This window comes from Chaetodon auriga, chromosome 2, assembly GCF_051107435.1.
Source record: "Chaetodon auriga isolate fChaAug3 chromosome 2, fChaAug3.hap1, whole genome shotgun sequence".
In the NCBI taxonomy this organism is placed as follows: domain Eukaryota; kingdom Metazoa; phylum Chordata; class Actinopteri; order Chaetodontiformes; family Chaetodontidae; genus Chaetodon; species Chaetodon auriga.
Window position 1 is genome coordinate 2658903 of NC_135075.1, and position 21099 is coordinate 2680001.

Consider the following 21099-nt stretch of genomic DNA (forward strand, 5'->3'; position numbering starts at 1 on the left):
AAATCATGCTGGTGACATTACCTTTGTGTTTCTGTGTAAAAGTTTAGTATAAAGCAGGGGTGGAGAACATCTGTCCTCCTGGCTGGATGCCAGTGTGTCTAAGTAAGTTTATAAGGACAAGCTCTTGAGGGATGAAAAAGGACAATCTTGAGCATCATTACAGCTCGAACTGCGTGACTGGATGGGAGAAATGTGTTTGAACAAAATTAATGTTCTTTGATGGAGTTAGGGTGCCCAACATGCAACTTTTACAACACCACATTCTGACAGAGACAATGTTGGTGAGTCAGTTTTATGGTGAGTGAGTAAGTAAGCTAACAACAACAAACCTCATTCAGAAGGACAGTTTGCGAAGGAGTGCCATGTGCTGCTGCCACCGGACATGTAAAATTGTTCCTGTCAGTTTGTCTTAAGGAATTAATGGAGATAAAGGGAAAACTTTATGGACATTACCAAGTAAGTGAGTTGAACCTCAAACTGTAGCCGGTGTCTCAGCTGTCTGCTTTTTAAATGTGAAATAAAGTGAAATTAATGCTGTGGAAAGTGCAACTGGAAAGGAATAACACTGTACTCAGCAAGAACAAAAGCCTGCTATCACAACATGAATGTGCTGCTGAGTGTGAAAACTCAGGAAGTTTCAGGATATGAAAAGTAAACAAAAGGAACTGAACATATTTGCTACGCTGTTTAATGTTGAACCAGCTGATGTGCCTGACAACCTTCAACATGAAATCACTGAGCTGAAAAGCAACGACGAGCTCAAAGCTTAACACAAGAAAATCTCTCTGCTTGAATTCTAAAAACTCTACGTACATCCTGAAGATTTCCCCATTCCAAGGAGACATGTGCTGAAGTTTGCATCTGTGTTTACAACTGAATCTTACAAAGACTCTGTTCGCTTAAGACTGATTGACCCATCACCATCATCATCATCAACATCATCATCATCGTCATTCCTATCTGAAATCAGATGTCTCACCAAAGAGAAGCAGTTCTAGCCATCGCTTTAGAGGTTACTGTGATGTATGTATTCAATGATCGAATATGGACCTCGAATGACGTCATAAAAATTAAAATGGCCCTTGATAGGGAAAGGTTCCCCACCCCTGGTATAAAGTATGAAGCTACTTAACTAGCCATAATGCTAAGCAGAATTGAAGGCAAGAGGCCATGACTGTAGTTGTTTTTAGAAATTTCTTAATCAATTTCTTGTTAAACACACATTCCATTTTGTCATCTCAGCATTAACACTGTTTTCTAATGTGATCATAAGATAATTCCCAAATGATCTTGAAGCAACAAACTTTGCTATCTCATACCTGACAAAGTATCCTCTGATAAATATGTAATAAAATCAAGCACCATCTTCCTGATCATTACAGATTCTAATGTGGTAATCATTTGTACATTAGCAGACAGAAGGCAGCCACTGCCAATTATGCTGCCACTCACATTCGCAATGAGCAGATAACAGTTATTATAATACTGTGGCCTCCTGAAACTGTGTTACTGTCAGTGGACAAAATGTCCCTCTAATGTTCCCACAGGGACTGATAATAACGGATTAACAGTTTACAGTAGCCACCAGTCAATTGGACAAAATCCCAGCAATATTCTTGTGATATTCCTATAGAGACTAATAATGTGTCTTTGCCTGCCTTCTGTTTGCTTAATGCTGTGAAGGGACAGAGACCTAACATTAGACAAACAGTACAGAGCACAACTGTACCTCTGTTCAATATACGTACATCATTACCGATCAGGATGATTATTATCTAATGATCATGAGACGAATGTTTAGGTTCTATTAAGATGACAAAATATTTATCATGTTGAGGAAAATTCTGACGTGTGTTTCTGAGGTTCAATTTATGGTTCACAGCTTGCACAAATTCTGGGAGATAACATATACTTCTTTTTAGAAGAAAAAAAAGAATATAGTATGCCATAGTAACACTCCTTTTATATTTCTGTACAACCCAGATTCCCAATGAATTGGGACGCTGTGTAAAACGCAAATGAAAACAGAATGTTATCATTTGTAAATAAACAGTGTTTACTGACAACTCTTTTACAAAGTGTTCCTGAGGTCATGTAGTAACCCCCTTTATGTGTTCACAAAGTGGTGAACTTCGCTCCATCCTCGCTTGTGAACGACTGAGCCTTTCCAGGATGCTCCTTTCATACCCAATCATGATACCATCACCTGTTACCAATGAACCTGTTTACCTGTGGAATTTTCCAAACAGGTGTTTTTGGAGCATTCCACAAGTTTCCCAGTCTTTAGTTGCTCCTGAACCAACTTGTTTGAAAATAAGCATTAATTTGAATTTCAATGATGATGAGGTAAAACATTAAATTTATTGTGCTTTTTCTGTTTTCAAGTGAGTATTATGTCAAAAAGGATTATCAAACTATTGCACTCTTTTATTTATGTTTTGCAGAACATTCCAACTTTTGTGAGATAGGGGTTGTATTAAATATTAATATTAATGACTGAATAATTTCCCTGGAGGGAAAAAAGTAAATTCTGGCACTGTGAGTGTTGACAACAACAACAACAACAACAACAACAACAACAACAACAACAACAATAATAATAATAATAATAATAATGCACAGCTGACACTTGCGCATTTGTTTTTTTAAGTACATTATTCACGTACACTTTCTTCAAATTTTGTTTTGAAGATGTTCTTTTTGTCTTATCTATCAAACAGAACACCGGTAGTCAAAATAGGTCAAGTAACCTCTTTCGCCTCTATTTGGGATGCTGGGGGTACCCTGGGGACCAGGGTGGCATTCCTGGTCCCTTATTCTTTCCAGTGTACAGTAATGATTTACCTACAGTACAGTCTGTGCACATTCTACTAGTCCTTTACACAATACAGCAACTGACTTTTCTGACCTACACCAAACATTCATTTGATTTTATTGTCTTATTTAACTGGTTTCAGGCACATTATCTACCCATAAGTGCAAGGGAGTGTTTTCAAAATCTAAAGTATTTTTATAACTATACAGCACTTATAGGTAGACAAAACTCTGCAAAACTTGGATAGGTGACCAGACCCATCACAAATAAACTTAACCACTTAACAATTGCTTTTAAATCCAACAATTATAGTTTGAGATCCTTGACATATAACAAAATTTGGAACATAAGAAACACTCCACTTTTGTAATAATAATAATTTAAATATTTAAAATCAAAATTATAACTATGAACAGAACCACCAATTTATTATTTCAGGCCTAGAAATTCTCTATATACATTTATTTACTTATTGTTGCTGTTTTCTTTCAAATGATGTATACTTTTTATTCAGTATTGACTTTTTAAAATAGGTCTGTGCTCTTATATATTAACTTTTTGTTCTTCTCTGCCATTTCAGCAGATATATTCAAATTAGGTGTTTCTCCAAATTACTGTAAAGCTGCCCAATTCCCACAAAGCTGCAGTGGGTTTTAGGAATGTCCATTTGTCTTACTAACACATAGTCCTCATATCTGCCAGAGAACAAAGCCAGGCTAGAATTCTGTGAAGCATCTGCAGAATTAAAGCAGGCCAGTTGACAGAGACAAGCAGTGTTTCCAGCCAGGATCTGTGGTCTCTGTGTCAGCCATTTTCCCATCACTTATTCCTACTGTACTAATATAACAGCTTGAACTATTAAACAGTAACAAACAAGATTCAATCCAGAAAAACAGAAAGTGGAAGTGATGAGACAATGAATGAGTTTCTGCCATGGAGAAGTGTGACCTGTGATATTACAAATGACACTAAAGCATTATCCCTTTGGTGCTTTGGAAACACTGTGGAAAACGTTCTTTTATATTAGATATATATTAGATATTTTCATCCACATACTTACACAATCATAGTCTTTCTGCTGTGTCACCAAAACAATTTTCCCAAAACCAGACTTTCACAGGATTTCAGCACATTCTATTTAACAGTGGCTCTGCTAATGTGATTCTCTTGAACATATCTGAGAAAGTGCAGTGCGGTCTGTCGCTGATCTCAAAATCTCATGGGGTAGAGCCTGAAATATGGATTACATGATTTAACATGAAATCACCTAAAACTCAACGCTAATGCTTGAGTAGGCTGAGGAAGTGGAGGAAGTTAACGAGAACAGACATTAAACCCAGAGCTTTAATGACCTGATTCCCCTACATGATAAATACAGTAAATGGTCTCAATATAAATATATACAGCCAAAATATAGTTATCCTTAAATATGAATACAGATGGAAAAAACGTAGATTTTATGAATATAGCTGTAGATATATAATACATAATAGATAATATAAATATAGATAATATTAATTGCCTTTTCCTTTCCCTTTTCAAGATATCCTGTTTGAGAAAACATGAAAGCATTCAGTTTCAGTGGTACTGTTATCAGTTTTTATTAACCTTGGACTAGGGTAAAAATATAAAAATATTATAAAAAATATTCAAGAGGAAAAACTTCTGTTACTCAATTGCAAAAACATTTACAGTGACTCTGACAGCTGGAGATAAAAGTGCCAAGTGTTACCTGTCAATAAAGACAAAAACCATGCCTGTACTCCAAATAGTTAGCAGCTATCAGTTGATTTGGGATATGTATTGGACGGGCATTTTAGCCAAATTTTCAGCAGACTGGTAATTATGGAATAAATATGAAAATTGTTAAGACTTTTTATTCCCTACTTTTTAAGCACACAGTGTGTTTGAACAAGGCTCAATTTGCAAAATAAGTGTCTTTGCGCTTAGTCATGGCAGAAAAATCAAGTGAACAGTGTGGCAGAGGATTGGTGTTGCAGTGTGTATGTGTGTGTTCTGTACATACGTGGGTTTCGAAGCCTCAGCCTGGTCCGTCTGCAGTTTATGTCCTCCCTCCACCTCCATGGTGCAGTAAACAATCCTGTTTGGAGCCAGTGACTTCAAACCCTGTACCTCCATGATCACTACCTGCAATACACACACATAAACATTTTATACAAAAAAAGACGTGGGATAAGGGACAGTAGTTCACGAAGCCATTGTAGGAACATTATTAGATATGCCAGTGCCAACAACTGTAATATGTGTTTGATTGTGCTGAAAGACTTATTAAGTCTTCAAAAAGAGCGATTTGGAGGGAACAGACTGGAGCTTTACCCTGCTGAGATCAAACAGTGTATTTACAAGCTCAACTAAACTATTTACCATATGGTGGCAGTATCAGATAATTTTGTTGTTCTCCAACTGAAAAGGGATAAACAGGAAGAAGAAGCGATTTAACAATTTTTCTGTGTGTTTATTCTCTTTTTGTTTTCGAATTTTAACATGAACAATAGGCTTTTTGAAATGAAAACATCAGCGTGTGAAAACCCTGCTTGAAAACAGTGATTTTAATTCAGTATCAAGTTTGAGTTCTTTACTGTCATATGCAGAAAAATTACAGTGAAGTAGTTGTTGGAAATAAAATTCCAACAACTTATTTCTTTACTTAGCCTGCTGATTATTCTCCATTAAAAAGAAAACCTGAAATGTCATGAGTTTCACATTTCTTAGATATATTTGACACATTTTTTGCTTGCACTATTCTTGGGTCTTAATGAAAATACTTAGAATCAACTGAGCCTGACCAGGTGCCTCACAGAGTGATGAGTATAATCAATGTTTTCAGACTTGCAAGCAACCATTTCTTTAAATTTGAAGAAGGATTTTAATTTGCTGCCAGGTTTAAGAAAACACACCTTGTACAAAAGATATATCGATATATTTTATTTTTTATACTACAGAGGAGATAGAAAAGCGGAGCAGTCAAATAATCAAGGGGGCTGCTGGGACATGCATCATGGATCCTTGTGGAGGATAAACACACACATAAGCTGGACACAAGTACTGAATGGGTAATTTATCATGTGAATAGTAAGGAGATACTCTATTTGTCTCCTCCTTTGCAACAGAAATGCACCTACCTGTCAACCAATTAAAGGGAGGTTCAAAAAGTCTGTCAATCAGTCAGAATCTTGGGAGACAGTGCCACTCATTATCAACTACAGACACTAATCCTGAGAAACCCTCCATGGATCATGGAGGGAAATTCTCATATGACAGCAGTTGGACTGATTTCAATCAGAAAAAGAGCTTTATTTGCCAATTTATTCATGGCAACGGGAACATAACACTTTATGTCTACATGTTTCAGCCTTCCTGCACCAACCTAACAGTCAGTGCCTGCTTAAGGGCCTTAGTCTTACCTAGAAGTAGAAGTTATGTGTAACACATTTCTCCACAAGTAGAAATAGCAGAAATGTGGAAATGATCACCACATGTAGAATACTGAATAAGGGTGTGCAGATATGTATGCATGAGACAAGCAGAAGATCATTTTATACCTGACACTAATAGCTTTTATGTTTGGGAAGTATTGTATATTTTGTAAAATTACTGAATTAATTAATTAATTAAAATAAAAAACAGTTTTAATGTAGGTAGATTGTGTACATCTGGATGCCACAGAAGCACTGTCACTCTTTGAAGTTGACAAGAAGGCATGTTGTTGGTGAAATGTCACTCCATGGAATAGAGTCTGTGCTGCTTAGCCATCATTGTAAAGTGTTACAACTGTCTATTAAAGCTATTAGAATTATCATACTGTCTCCTCATACCTTTAAGGGCACTGTGAGGACCACAAGAAATAATCAGATAGATTTTTTGCTTCCCATTCAATGAACCCATTCCATTTTGGACAATGCCAACCCACAAACTGTCAGTGCTGCACACAAGCTGTCCCTTCTGTCACTAGCTGTTTACTAGTACCTCCCTCTAACTGGAAAGAAGTGAAGTCAAGCTCAAAATCACAACGCATGCCTCAAAGGGCTGTACATATAATAAAAATGGAAATGAGCAACATCAGCAAAACATACACAAACTGCATTTTTACAAAAAAGTGTAACATTCACTACATCTATATATAACCACGCACACATATACTGAGTATAAGTTGGATAGCCATAGTCTGGTATTTAGGGCAGACTAAGTAAGGTTGAGTGCTGATGCGAAAAGATATGTTTTACCTTTACTTTTGAATGACTCAACTGAGTTAACCTCTTGGATATGAAGCCGATTCAAAAGAAGAGGGGCTCTACCACCTACTGATGATTTATTTATTTTTGGAATACTCAGGAGACTAGCATTTTAGCAGTATAGAGCCCTATCAGGTATGTGAGTGAGTGAGTGAGTGAGTGAGTGATTAGAGGTCATAAGTAGGATGGTGCAAATCTATGTAATATTTAAGAAGTTAGAAGCAGACATCTGAAATCAGATCTAGCATATACAGGAGACCAATGTAATGAAACAAGAAAAGGGGTAAGATGCTATTTTTTTGAGTTTTGGTTAATTTTCCAGCTAGTTGATTTAGGTAAGCCACAGAAATGTTTATTACAGCAGTCAAGCCAAGATGAGACAAATGCATGAACAAGAGGGAGATCAAAGAATGTATTTCTGATCTGCTTTGGATCAAGAATTAGCATTTCAGTTTTCTCAGCATTGAGAAGTTAATCATTCTTCCAGTTTCACCAGCTAATGACAAGTGTCAGGCTTAATGGAGATGTAAAGCAGAGTATCATCTGCATAGAAATGGGAACTGAGGAATTGAAAATAGAAAAAAGAAAAGGACTGAGCACAGATCCCTGTGGAAGACCACAACTGACTTTCTTGTGGCCTGATGAACAGTTGTTGCGTTAAACAAAGTGAGATCTGTCAGAGAAATATGATTTAAACCATGAAAGAGCACTGTCAATAGAATGAATGTGGTGATCAATGGTATCGAAAGCTGAGCTGAGATATAGTATGGAGCACTAATATTGAAACTGAGTCTGAAACAAATACTAAGTCATTTACCAACAAGTGGTTTCTGTGCTGTGAAACTTTCTAAAGCCAGATTAACTTCATATGGGTTGTTGCATGAAAGGTGATCAATGAGTTGCTGAGCTACTGCTTTTCAAGGAGTTTTGAAAAGAATGGGAGCTTTATGATTGATCTGTATTTGTTGATTAAGTTGGGGTCTGGGTTATGCTTCTTTAGCAATGGTCTGATGACCCCTGTTAAAAAAATGAAGACACAATTCCACTAGGAAGAGAGCATGTTTATTTCCATGCAGGCTATTTGACCACGCAAGCCGAAAAATTTCTTTGTTCTTCTTGTTGTCATTTTAGTTTTCTACAGTTTTGTTTGAAAGACAGCGTCTCGATTGTACCAGGGAGACAGTTTCTGTTTAGTTTTTGTAGCAGATGGGGGGCAACTGAATTGAACACTGTGATAGTGGGGTGTGGTTTGTGCTCAGCTGCAGGGAAGAGATGGGGCAGGGGCTCGTGACAGCAGTTCTAGGGGTTTAATTGGCATTATTTGTCTACCTGTTACCTGTGGACTACACTCTTCTGAGCAACAGCATACCAGACCTGGGACACACATGCTGGAGTGAGAGGAGCACTGCTGTCCTCCTTTCTATGATGTTTTTGATTTGAGTTGGAGTTAGAGAGTCTGGTCATGTGCCTTTTGGATTTACTGGCAAGGCAGCAGAGGGGCAAAGATCTGAAGAAGGCTTATGTTATGAAACAAGTGAATGTGTACGTGTGTGTGTGTGTGTGTGTGTGTGTGTGTGTGTGTGTGTGTGTGTGTGAATAAAAGGAGCCAACCAAGCAAATCAAACTGTGTGAGACCACTTGTGCTTAGAGGAACCCAGAGAAACACTGCCATGTTACAAACATGTCCAGCAGCAAGATTGAAGTCATCAGTGAACTTAAGACACCAGGGCTGATCCATGGTAGTTACAACAGATTTGAGGAGTTTCTCAGCAAGTTTGTGAATGGTAGTTGGGTCAATACAACGGGTAGTGTAGGTTTCAGAGTGGCTAATACAATACCTAGACAGAGCAGCCTTAAAAGTAAAGAAGTAGTGATCTTAAAGGACAGGTAGATGTGAGACAGGGAGGTCTACGAAAGAAAGTCTACATGTCAAGACTAGGTCAAGCGAGTGGCCACAGAGGAGCATAGGTACATCAAGATGAATACGTAAAACAAGTAAACCAAAGAGATCTAAGAAAGCTTTACTAATCGGCTCAGATTTTACATTTATATGGATATACACTGCTCAAAAGATTACGGGAACACTTAAATCACGCATTGGATCATGATGAACTCATTATGCAAATTGAAAATCTTAATTGATGTACATTGTATAATTTGTTGAAAACAAAATGGTGTAACAACCGTCAATGGAAAGCAAAATCATCAACTCATTGAGGGCAGGATTCAAAATCACACTGAAAATCAAAATAAAAAACTGAAATCACAGGCTGATCCAACTTGCATGAATTTCATCATGGCAAGTCATAATGTGACTCAGTGGTTTGTATGGATCCCACATGCTTGCATGCACTCCTGACAATGTCTGGGCATGCTCCTGATGAGTCGACGGATGGTCTCTTGGGGTTTCTCTTCCCTGACTTGGATCAGGGCACTTGGCAGTGGTACTTGGCGGTGGCAGATGCACCGATACATAACATCCCATAGGTACTCAAATGGATTTAACTCAGGGCAACGTGAAGGCCAGTCAATGACATCAATGCATTTGTCATCCAGGAACTGACTACAGTCTGGCCACATGAGACCAGGCATTGTCCTGCACCAGGAGGAACCCAGGGCCCACTGCACCAGCATAAGGTCTGACAATCGCTCTGAGGATTTCATCCCGTTACCTAACAGCAGTCAGTGTACCACTGGCTATGACGTGAAGGTCCGTACGACCCTCCAAAGATATGCCTCCCCAAACCATCACTGACCCACTGCCAAACCGGTCATGCTGGATGATGTTAAAGGCAGAATAACATTCACCACAGCATCTCCAGACTCTTTGACGCCTGTCATATGTACTCAGTGTGCTGAGCTGCTGTCATCTGTGAAGAGAATGGGGCACCAGTGGCAGACCTGCCAATTCTGGTGTCCTCTGGCGAATGCCAATCAAGCTGCACGGTGCTGGGCTGTGAGCACAGGTCCCACTACAGGACGTCAGGCTGCATGCCAACCTCATGGAGTCTGTTTTCAACAGTTTGGTCAGAAACATGCACACCAGTAGCCTGCTGGAGGTCATTTTGCAGGGCTGTGGCAGTGCCCCTTCTGTTTCTCCTCGCTGTGGCCAACTCTCCTTGTGTAATGGCCGGTCTCCTGGTATCTCCTCCATGCACTTGAGACTGTGGTGGGAGACACAGCAAACCTTCCTGTGACCGCACATATGGATGTGTCATCCTGGAGGAAATGGACTACCTGTGGAACCTGACTAGGCTGCAGGTACCGCCTCATGCTACCAGTAGCGGAGGTCAATGTGAAATTGATATGTACAAAGTTTGCAGCTCAGAGTACATAAAAGGAGAGGCGATCATTTTATTGAGTTATGGATATGCAGTGATTTAGTACAAAGTCATCCACTGTTAATAAAATAAATATTTAAAGTAACATTTTTAGCCTCATGAGAGAGGTTTAAGAAGAGGACGGTTTAATGCGAATAATGAATAATGATGCAAACAGCCGAATTAGCATTGCTGGAGGAAGTGGATTCATGGTCAGACAGCAGTGTGAGAAAGGAGGTGTTGGCTGTACACGCAACATCCATGAGTGGAGTTATCTCTGGGACTAATACTACACACAGACACTGGGGCTGATAGTCGGGGGATGTTTATCAATCTGAGAGCTATCCTGGCAGTTGGAGGAGCTCGGCGAGTGGGGATTTTTGGATGATGATGTAATTCATTTGGCCTTGAGTGCATGCAAAAATTAGGAAACTGGGTGTCACTGACTTCAGCCAGAGGGGCAAAGTGGTTGGAGAGCTGAAGATAGTTTTCTTTTCCATTGGGATCAAGAAGAGGAAGAGAAAGTTTCCTCCTACTACATTATTGCTCAGAAGGAGCAATCAGCAGTGGGGATAGTGTAACCCCCTTGTGGCGTCAATGCCAAGGCCTGATAGCCCGGCAGTTCTAGACAGGCTACCTAAGAAGAGAGCTCCATTTGTCACTGGACAAGTTCCATAATGAGAAGTTCAACGGACCGCTCAGTTTTTATGTCTGTAATTGCTGATCTTGTAGCCATTCTCCAGGAAGAGACTCAGACAGTCGGAGAGACAGGATCATCAAAGTAGGTCGGGTGATTTAAATACATTATCCATATAGTAAAAGTTGTTGTCTATCTAGCACTCAGGTGTATACTGTGGTATTTTGCAGGCAGTCAGGCTAGTGAGATGATCTGGAGGTTGAAAGCAGAGAAATAGCAAAAACTTCAGCAGCAGTGTAGAACTGAGTGAAATGACTCCGTTGTTTACTTTTAAGTAGGGCAATCAAGCAAACAACCAATGAGGTAAGACACTCATTCAAGGACTGGAAACCGGGAGAGTGCCTTCCAAAGCAACATTTACCGGCAACGTGGTGATGCAGCTCCTGAAAAGGCACAAATTTACGGTTTCACTCAGTATACTCTGCAGGCAGTTTCTTCCAGTAAGGATCAGGATTCAATTCAATTCAATTCAATGGCTGTCTTTCAGGAGGTTTATACTGGGAGCTGAAATGTCTGCAGAAGTTTCCTCCACTCAAAACCAAGTTTCACAGACGCTGTTTTGGGGCTGATGTGAGCCGGGCTGTCACAAATATTTGCTCAGACTTGACTGATCACTAAAATCCTTTAAAAGGGATGAAAACAAGGGATATAAGACTAGATAAAAAGTCAATTTATGGCAGCAGTTTGGGTGGGCAGCAACAATATTGACACATGCACAATACCATTCCCAGAACATGTGAAAAAACACATGACGATTGTTAACTATCTACTTACAACTATCTCGTCTCACACATATCCTTTATCCTTGCACATTTTTATGTATTCCTTTCAAATAAGTAAACCAGCATCATTAATAAAGTCAAGTCCACCAACCTCCAGGGTGAAGGACAGCACCACGTCAGATTTGGACAGTGTGTTCTCGTCCTCTTGGCCCATGTCCATGATAGAGGTGTTGTGGCCTCGTTTCAGCTTCTGCAGCTTGAACTCTCCTCCCTTAGACACTGGCATGCTCTCCAGGTTGGCCATCAGCAGGTTGACAGAGGATCGCAGTTCTTCAATGTACATGGCCTCCATCTCTCTAGATGCAAACCTGGGAAACCTTCCACCATGCTGACCAAAACAGGAAGGCAAGCAATTAATTAATGAGCATGATGCATTAAATGTCCGAATAAACCTTATGAGACAAAATAGCCCCAGTTGTGAATCATGCAGCAACACAAAAAAACTGTATTGATTTGAACTCTTAAGTTTTATTCCAAACATTGAAATAAATCTGTTAATCATATATTTAAAAAAAAAAATCTGAATGCTGTAGTTCTAAAAGTTAACATAAATCAGTATTCAGTTCCTTGTTATTTAAAATTTAATGATCAGTATTTTTTCATACACTGAAAGTTTATTAAGTCCATCCATCTATCCATTCATGTGCCTTACCCGGGCGATCTGGTCTGCCATTTGCAGTCGTCCATCCAGCTCTCTTCTGATCTGGGCTGCCTGCTCATCAGGGTTGTCCAGCTGGGGAAACACAGAGAAACACAGTGTGCTTGACAAACCGAATCAGAACAATGTGTGTTCTTAAGAAATGTACATTTACATGTAATTTTTAAATAATGGCAAATGAAGTAATCTAAAAAAGAGAAAAAAATGTGTCTTTACACTGTGCTTATGTGGACTACTGGCACATCTCTGACTAAAAACTTAACCAAAACCCAAATTGTCCATGTTGAAAATTATTGAGAAAAAAAAAAAAAAAACGGAAGATGCCCTCGGAGGAAAGTGCATCATCACCCATCATTCAGCTGCTGCTGTGACTGCCCCCATTGTCACTTTTTGCATTAGAAAAAGATTTCACATGGAAATTACATCATCATCATCATCATCATCATCATACAAGGATATTTTGCCCAAGATAAAATCGACATGCAGCGACTGGAATATTGGGAACTTTTTGCTCCAATTCAAGCGCTGTTTTTCTTAACATATTTCGTATTAGCCAAATATGCCTTGGAAAAATTACTCATCCCGCAAACTTTTTTTTATTAACTAATCAACTAAGCACTCAAAAATTTCACCGTCAATATTTTTTGTAAAACTTATATAATAAACACATACATCACTGCCCATCACTGCTGAGAGGACCTAAAAGAAAGACATCTGTCTTCACTGCCACTGTTAAATGTGACAGGTTCAAATCACTTCATGTTTATTATGTGTATTAAAGCCTTGTATAGCACAGTGTTAATTTACGCTTTTTTTCCCCTCATTCAAGCCCTCTTGTACTCATAATCACAGTGATGAATGCCCTCTGGGGGATATTATTGCTGCCATCTGTCAATACTGTCCCTTTCCAGCTGGCCAAGAGAAGCTCTGCTGCTTACAGAGGCCAGTGCTACAGAGGAGAAATCAATCTGATAGCCATGTGGAATTCACCAGCCACTCTACCCCCAGGCTGCAGGGCCTCTTTGCCATCTGCAGACAAGCTCAAAGATGTGTTTCTTCCCTAAATGACAATTGTGTGCTCAGTGCACACATGACAGCAAGGTACCTGTGGTGTAGGTTAGCAGTTGTATATAAACTGCCTCGACCAGTTAAGATTGTCGTAATAAAACAAGTATGTACTCTCAGGTTTAAATGGTGTAGAATGCTGCTGCAGCTCTTGGAATAAGGCCAATCATAAGACGCGTAAAATGTACTTTTATACTGAATTAGACTGGAATTGAGTTCCCTTTGACCATTGTCAGTGTTAGAGGCTGCTGCCTCCCCCCTGTTTCCTATAAACTGTGCTTCCAAGGAATGCCTCATGTCTTCACAGGGGGCAGATGGTAGAGGAAGCGTGGGCAGACAGGGACGTTTGGAGCAGGGAGATGAAACAGCCTGCTGCAGGGGGAAGCCGGGAACTGTTTTAACTGATGGACGACCTACTATGAACAATATGTCAGAAGACAAACTCTAATTACCTCATTTAACCTGGGTAAAGATATTCATACATGTACATATTTTTTTCTCCTCTGCAAATATGCAATTTACAGTTTTCACAAAATGATCAAATTATTAGTTTCATTCATAGTTGGTCACTACATTGGGCATACACCACCAGATTTATTTTCTTTCCAAGTTTTCCATAAGCATTAGAGAACATTTCTCTTCCACAGCACAGAGAACAGTCTCCTGTCCGGCCCCCTACATTAAAACTGTGCCACAGATTGTTTGAAAATATACTAAAAGCAATGTGCAGCATTACTATGATTACTGATCTTAACACTATGTTAATATTAAGCTACAAATTCAGCGGTTTTATATTAACAATCAGTCAAGTAGCATGTTTAATGTGAAAGGAGAATTATCTGCCTGTCTATCTAGCTGCATTATACGGCATAATCCCTGCCCTCCTCCATGTTAGTGGATGGAACAGTGGCCAAACTAACACATAAAATGCATTTTTATCAGTTTCTGTCAGTTTAGGTAGTGCTTATAATGCTGATGTACATTCAAGTGTTAATTTTTCTGATAAGTTAAGTTTTAATTAGTTATTTCACCGGTGTAAAGGTGGAACCTTGATACCACACCTCCATCCCCCAATCACTACTGCAGACTCCAAATGACATCACCAGCGCAAGATGGGAGTGTCTGTATCCAGGATGTTTTGATTTCATCTTTCTGTAGTGGAAGATGCATTATCCATCTTTATGTACAGTCAGTGTTTCACATTAAAAGCACCCCAACAGTCAACCAATAGGGGGATTTTATTTTTGAAGTTTTGGGAAATGCACTGCATTTGTCAGCAATGTTAAAACTGTCCATACAACATGATATGGACATATTTGGTGCTTTCTGGGTAGTGGATTCAGTTCTAATATTGCAGGGAGAACCATATCATCAGAGCAGACTTGTTTTACACACCTCCTCATGCTGGATGGAAAACCGTTTGCTAAGAATCAGCACGGCTAAGAAGGTTGATCATTGCTCAGATCAGTGCAGATAAGTATCCAGACCCCTACTGAAAAATTTGTGGCCTCCCAGGCTAGAGCCCATCTCAGTTTTTGAGGACAGCTGGCTCTTGAGAAATTTGTACCATATATGTTTCAGTTTTTATGACTGACCTTACTGGACTCCTAGGCTCATCTGTTGCCTTGGAAATTGTCTTGTATCCTTTCCCTGACTGGTATTTTTCTTTAAGTAATCTACTTTTCAGCTGTAGTGTAGTCACAGAGTCACAAGTAGATAAGCGAACAGGCAGGTACAGGAGGCTGATGGGATTGTTCTCACACTGTGTCTCTCTCACTCTCTCTCAAATCTTTTCTCTTTCTCAGCCTCTCAAACTACATCCATCTGTCCTTGCCATTGACTTCCTCCCACTGTCTGCATTAACATCTTGCCAGAACACCCACCCCTGCTGTTACCACTGACTGAGGAGCACGTTTGAATTAAATGTCTCCCAGGCATACAGGGCACACACTGACACACACACACCCACACACACACATGCACAGACACCTCGATATGCCGCACAGAATATGCACATCAAAAAGTGTGGAGAGAAATAGTGCATGCACCCTCGTATTGTTAATCTCTCCCTCTGATATCCACAGAGAAAGCAGTATGCACACATCACACAGAAGACAGCAAGCCTGGTGTCAGATTGAAGGCATGCGAGGTATTCTTTCTTCTTTGTTGTGCTCACATTTAAGTTACAGAGTTAAAAAATACTGAAATTTACTGCCAATCTCAGACACCATTGACCAGCCTGAGTCTGGAGTGTGTGACTTACCAAGAATAGGACCAATACAGTGCATACATACAGCACATGAAACAAACAGTTCACTTTCACCAGTTTGTTTTTCTAGCACATGCACAGTAGGCGTGCTTGTAGTGATTATAGTCTGGCCAGTCACACATTTAGGGTGACATCCACACATGGGTGACCTATATTGAAAAATAAGCAGGAAACAACTACAGAAAAAGGAAAAGTAATATGAAAAATAGCAGGCTGTTCTTTTGAACATGTTTTAGTTCCTGCAGTGGTTCCTGGGGTCATTCAATGAAAAGGGCATATATAGCACATATGTAGCATCTTCTGTTTTCTCCAACAATGTCTACAATCACGTATGCAGCAAGAAGCTGACATTGTACAGCCATCCATCTTGAAACTGTTATTGAGGTTTAGTCAGTTGTGTTGAGTTTCTAAGCAGTTGATTTAAGAGCCATTTCCTTGAAAGAAGTGTTGCGTTTAAACCTAAATGTTCATCTCTTCATCTGTTTTACATCCTATAGGTTACATTAGAAATTAATTGGACTTAATTACAACACGGTCTTCAGTTTTACTTGTAATTTGCAACAGATTACATCATTACATGTCAAAGAACTTTCCTGTGAAAAACAGTTAAAGATTAGCTCATTTTTTGTGAATTTTGACTGAAGTATTGGACTCATAAAATAAACTGTTACCAAAGTTGATACAATAATGTCCAGTGGCTGAAGTGGCTGGACTTTCGGAACAGGTTCAGCTTTACTCCTGATGGTGGTCCCAAGTGAGGTGCAATGAACCCATCTGCAGAATAATGAGCTCCCTGTTGAGTCTTGATCAGCAAGGAACAAGAAGCGATTGCCTCCAAAACAACAGAGACGATTATTCTGCAATCCCTTGTATGTGTGTGTGTGTGTGTGTGTGTGTGTGTGTGTGTGTGTGTGCGTGTGTGTGTGTGTGTGCGTGTGTGCGTGTGTGTGTATGTGTTCCCCTGAATTCTAGCAGGGTACATTTGCACTGACTGAGCTCAGCTCCTCTGCTAACCTTACATACTGCAGTTTTTTCATAGAGACTTTCTGTTCAACTTTTGTCAAAAGCATCGACTTCTAAATGACTCATTGAAGGATACTCTGATCATGAAAGGAGGGACCACTGCAGACAGAAAATGTTTTGTTAATGGAAGCCATTCATTGAAAACTACAGGGCTAAGGTGAGCTTGTTTTCCCTCTCAGTGCATCCTTTACAAGCAGGTGCAGACTGTCCTCCCAAGACAAGTCAGCATCATTCCTTTCTGTCTGTTCAAGTGACAAAATCCTCTCGGGGCCATAAGAATTATGACCCTTGTCTACATATTAACTATTGTTTGCCACTATAAATATGTTTATTATTGTAACCATGACAACAAAGGTCCCTAACATCCTCTAACATCTTGTAAGCTTGTAATTTTCTGAATGACAAAATCTTAAAATCACACCAACTTTGTGCAGTGACTGCAAGGTGTGTGTAGGAGTGTGACTGTGGACAGGGTTTCAACTCCCTTTTAACTCTTTTTTCATTCTTTTCTCAATTACCTCTGTCACTTTTCAACAACTTTTGAACAACTGAGTAAAGATATCCCATCTATTGAAAAAACTTTAAAAACCTCCCCACTAATAAGTACTGCTTTCTTTACTTTGTCAATGCCATGTTTGACAAGCATGTGAGGATACTGTGGCTGCAGGTGATGATGGGGACAGCTGCAGTGTTTGGGTCAGTGAACTGAGCTGGGTCCTCCACTGAGGAACTCCGGCTCATGGAGTTTCTGCTTCAATAAACAACAGAGAGCCTAAACCTGTTGTCATGACTCCTGGTTCCCAAGCTGGTTTCTTAAAGGTCGTTTCTGATGCACGCACGCACGCACGCACGCACGCACGCACGCACGCACGCACGCACACACACATTGACATATTGTGGAGTATTAAGGATAAAGTTTTTGCTAATTACTGCACATTCAATCTGTAATTTATACCCCTCAGATTATCTACTGTGTAATGAATAATAACAACAACAACAACAACAATAATAATAATAATAATTTAGGAGGAAAATTTAACATAATTGAAACAACCTGCTATCCTGTTGTAAAGGGATATAAAAAATAATGAATTGTTTAACTGCCAAAGATCTAATTAGATATGTATATCTCAGTCCAAACTCAAAATAAATCCAGAATAAAAGCAGTCCCTTCATATTGTCCATGACCTGGCAGCCTTCACTGATACACACGGCAACATCTGTGCACCCAGCCGTCCAAGCTGGCCAGCGAAGAGTCATTCGGAAGAACTGTAACAACAACGCTTTGTGCTAAGAGGAAATCAGCCACAGTTGTTTTACACTCATTTTTAAGGAGCGGAGGCATAATCTGTATGCTGTCATATGCTTGATGCTCGTCTCTTTGGCACCATTCAGTAAGAATCTGCTTCCTGCGTCGTCACATCACCCCACAGTCCTGGGGGACCAGTCCAGTGCTACCTGCCTGCCCTTTCAGTCCCTCACCACAGCCCTTGCACCTGGCCTCTTCACCCAGTGAATAACAACCCCCCCCAAGCTGCTCCCCCACCCTCTCATATTCTAATGTAAGTACAATATTCTGTATTCTTTTATTCTGGATTGCTCTCCACCTGTTCTGCATCCAGATCTTTAGCAGCCAAATGCTCTACTATTGTATGTTCACCACCTGGTCTCTGTCTCTAAACAGAGGGATAATACTGCGTATTTATTGGTAACTGAACAGGTTATATTCTCATACAGCTACTGCTCTTCCCTGTTGTCTCACCGAGCAAAGAAGCTGAACTTAACCTGATACTATACCAGGAAAAACACAGGTGGAACTAATGATATTAGGTATAGGCTTCCAGGAAGCCATGGCAGTGAGACAGCAGGAGCAATACCAGAGCCCTGAACTGCAACACAAATGTAAACATAATTACTCCTCTGCTTGACAACTCAATTTTTGCTGAGAAATTGATAGAGATAACAATAACAAATTGTGACTTTACAATTGACTTTACAATTGACAAAATCTCCCTGAAATAAGTTGTGTCAAAATGACATTTCAAAAAGACGAATCTCAAGTTGATCATCATCAGGCAACAACATAAGGGGCAAAGGTTAACCAATATGTCTTGGAAAATCTCTATACATGATTACATCAATTCAAAAACACAGAGCTGAACCAAACTTTAGAGGCAAATTCATACAATGTCAGTATCAAATAGCCAAAAAACAGTTTACCAAATTCTTCAAAGTCTTCTGTCATGTCATGTCTGTCCTTCTGTGTCTCCAGTGTGTCAGTCTGTGTGTGTGTGTGTGTGTGTTTATGTGTGTAACCCTTACTCTCCTGCAAAGACACCAGTCACAGACAATCTGAAAAAGCTTCATATGCAAAAAAATATGCAACATTGCCTTAAAATTGGAAGAACACAAGTACACAACATGCTCCTTGCAAGCTACTTTTATAAAAGGGTACACCAGAGAATTAGCACTGGACATTCATAAAGCTGGGGTCTTGCAAAAGACAAACTGACAAATGGGTGATCATTTTAATGTGGTGGCATTATGGCCACCTGTGGCATCAGTCAACATTAGACAAGTGGCTAACAACAACTTCAGCTTTAGCAACTAACACTATATCCAAGTCACACTGGGCCCTAACTCCTTATGGTGTAAAGAAATAACAGCTGTAATTGATGAAAATTGAAAGTGATGACCAATGTACAATGATATTTATCAAATCAGAATTTAAGTGAAAATTAAGTCTGATCTGTCTCAGACTGTATTAAATCAGCTGAAAATTACAACGTGTGCAGTTGTAAATTCATCAGATTGTGCACCGTGGCTGTGTCCAAAAACAATCCCTGCATGATAACTAGTGCACTGCATTTAATTTCCAACATTTCATTTCAGGTTCTAAATTTTGAATGTAAAATTAATACACTATATAATCCCCCTGTGGAAAAATGTATTATGCAAGGAGAGGTAATTGAGTGACTGTGGTAGTGATGACACAGCACATTCTGAGTTCTAACAGAAAATCATTGCTTCATCAAGCATCTGTTTATTTATATAATGTGCCCCATCACATTTCTGTGAGGCCAAAGTGACAACTAAAACCACAAATGTGAAAGTAGAGTATAGTGACTTTAGGTTTAAATAGATCATTTGCTTGCTGGTTTGGTGGGTGCAAACGTATGTTAAACAGCTTACCAGGTAACTGTACTATACCTGGCCCAAACATTTCCAATTTAACCATGAATACTGATAGATCTGCCTCATCAGCATTAGCAGCAGATTTATAATCTCACTGCTTCCTCATCCTTCTTTCCACAGCCCCCCCTCCTTCCTAATCCTCTGCTCTCCCCATTCAATTACACAAGTTGCTACCTCTTCTGGATGGATTAACGGACCCAAACCCTGATAGTGATTAAAAGAAAAGCAATCACTCATCCTTAATACAGATCAGCAGACAAGGTTTGGCATGGCAAGTGAAGGGGGATAAGCAGTAGTCTCTGTGTACAGTTGTCATGGAGACCACATACAAGAGGATAAAGGGCACTGGGGAGTGTTTGTGTGTCTCTGTGCAGGGCTCATGTGCATACAGCCATTTAAATGTTTCAGGAATGTGTTTGAGGTATACAGTATGTCATCATCAGTACACATTCTATAGCTCACTCTCTAACTCACACAAACACACTCACAAACACAGTGCTGAGGCCTAATGTTGAGCCTCAGCATGGAGATGTGTTTCAAAGTGTTCAAGTTCTTTGTTTGTGTCTCTGATGAAACACAGTTGTGGGATATTTGTACTCTCCTCCGTCATTTGTGTTATCAGAGCAAATATAGACATAGAATACAAGGGTTTCACAGCAATACTGTGCACTTGTACAGGATTATCAACCACAGAACATGTCCTACCCGTCTTGTTTACCTTTCATGAACAGCTAGCTGGGAGAGGCTTTACACAGACAGGCACAGAAATAATTTGGTAAATTGTAGACAAAAGGGAAAATCCTTTGCAACTGCATCTTGACTCTAAATTCAATTTAGCAGAAGTTCTACAGTCCTACAATATTTCTCAGCTATTCTCATAAATTAAGTCTCAGCCAGCTCAGACCGTAGGCTTACATAAAGATGGCCATCTCCACTTCCTCCACTGTAGAAAATGCAGACAAAATATTCCGGATACAGGGGCTGCCATGCTGTGCTTAGGGCATCATCAGCCCCAGAGTCTA

The 21099-nt window shown here is 39.7% G+C and overlaps 1 protein-coding gene across 3 annotated transcripts in view; it reads right to left on the bottom strand.

The window, feature by feature from the left end:
• cadpsa (Ca2+-dependent activator protein for secretion a) overlaps positions 1 to 21099 on the bottom strand; it is a 196222-nt gene that overhangs the window by 112936 nt on the left and 62187 nt on the right. For all 3 annotated transcript variants that reach the window (XM_076749685.1, XM_076749676.1, XM_076749669.1), the window contains exons 4-6: positions 12520 to 12600; positions 11959 to 12195; positions 4842 to 4963 (exon numbers count right to left, since the gene is read on the bottom strand). In XM_076749685.1, the coding sequence (XP_076605800.1) occupies positions 4842 to 4963; positions 11959 to 12195; positions 12520 to 12600 (440 nt within the window). The remainder of the gene's footprint in view (positions 1 to 4841; positions 4964 to 11958; positions 12196 to 12519; positions 12601 to 21099) is intronic.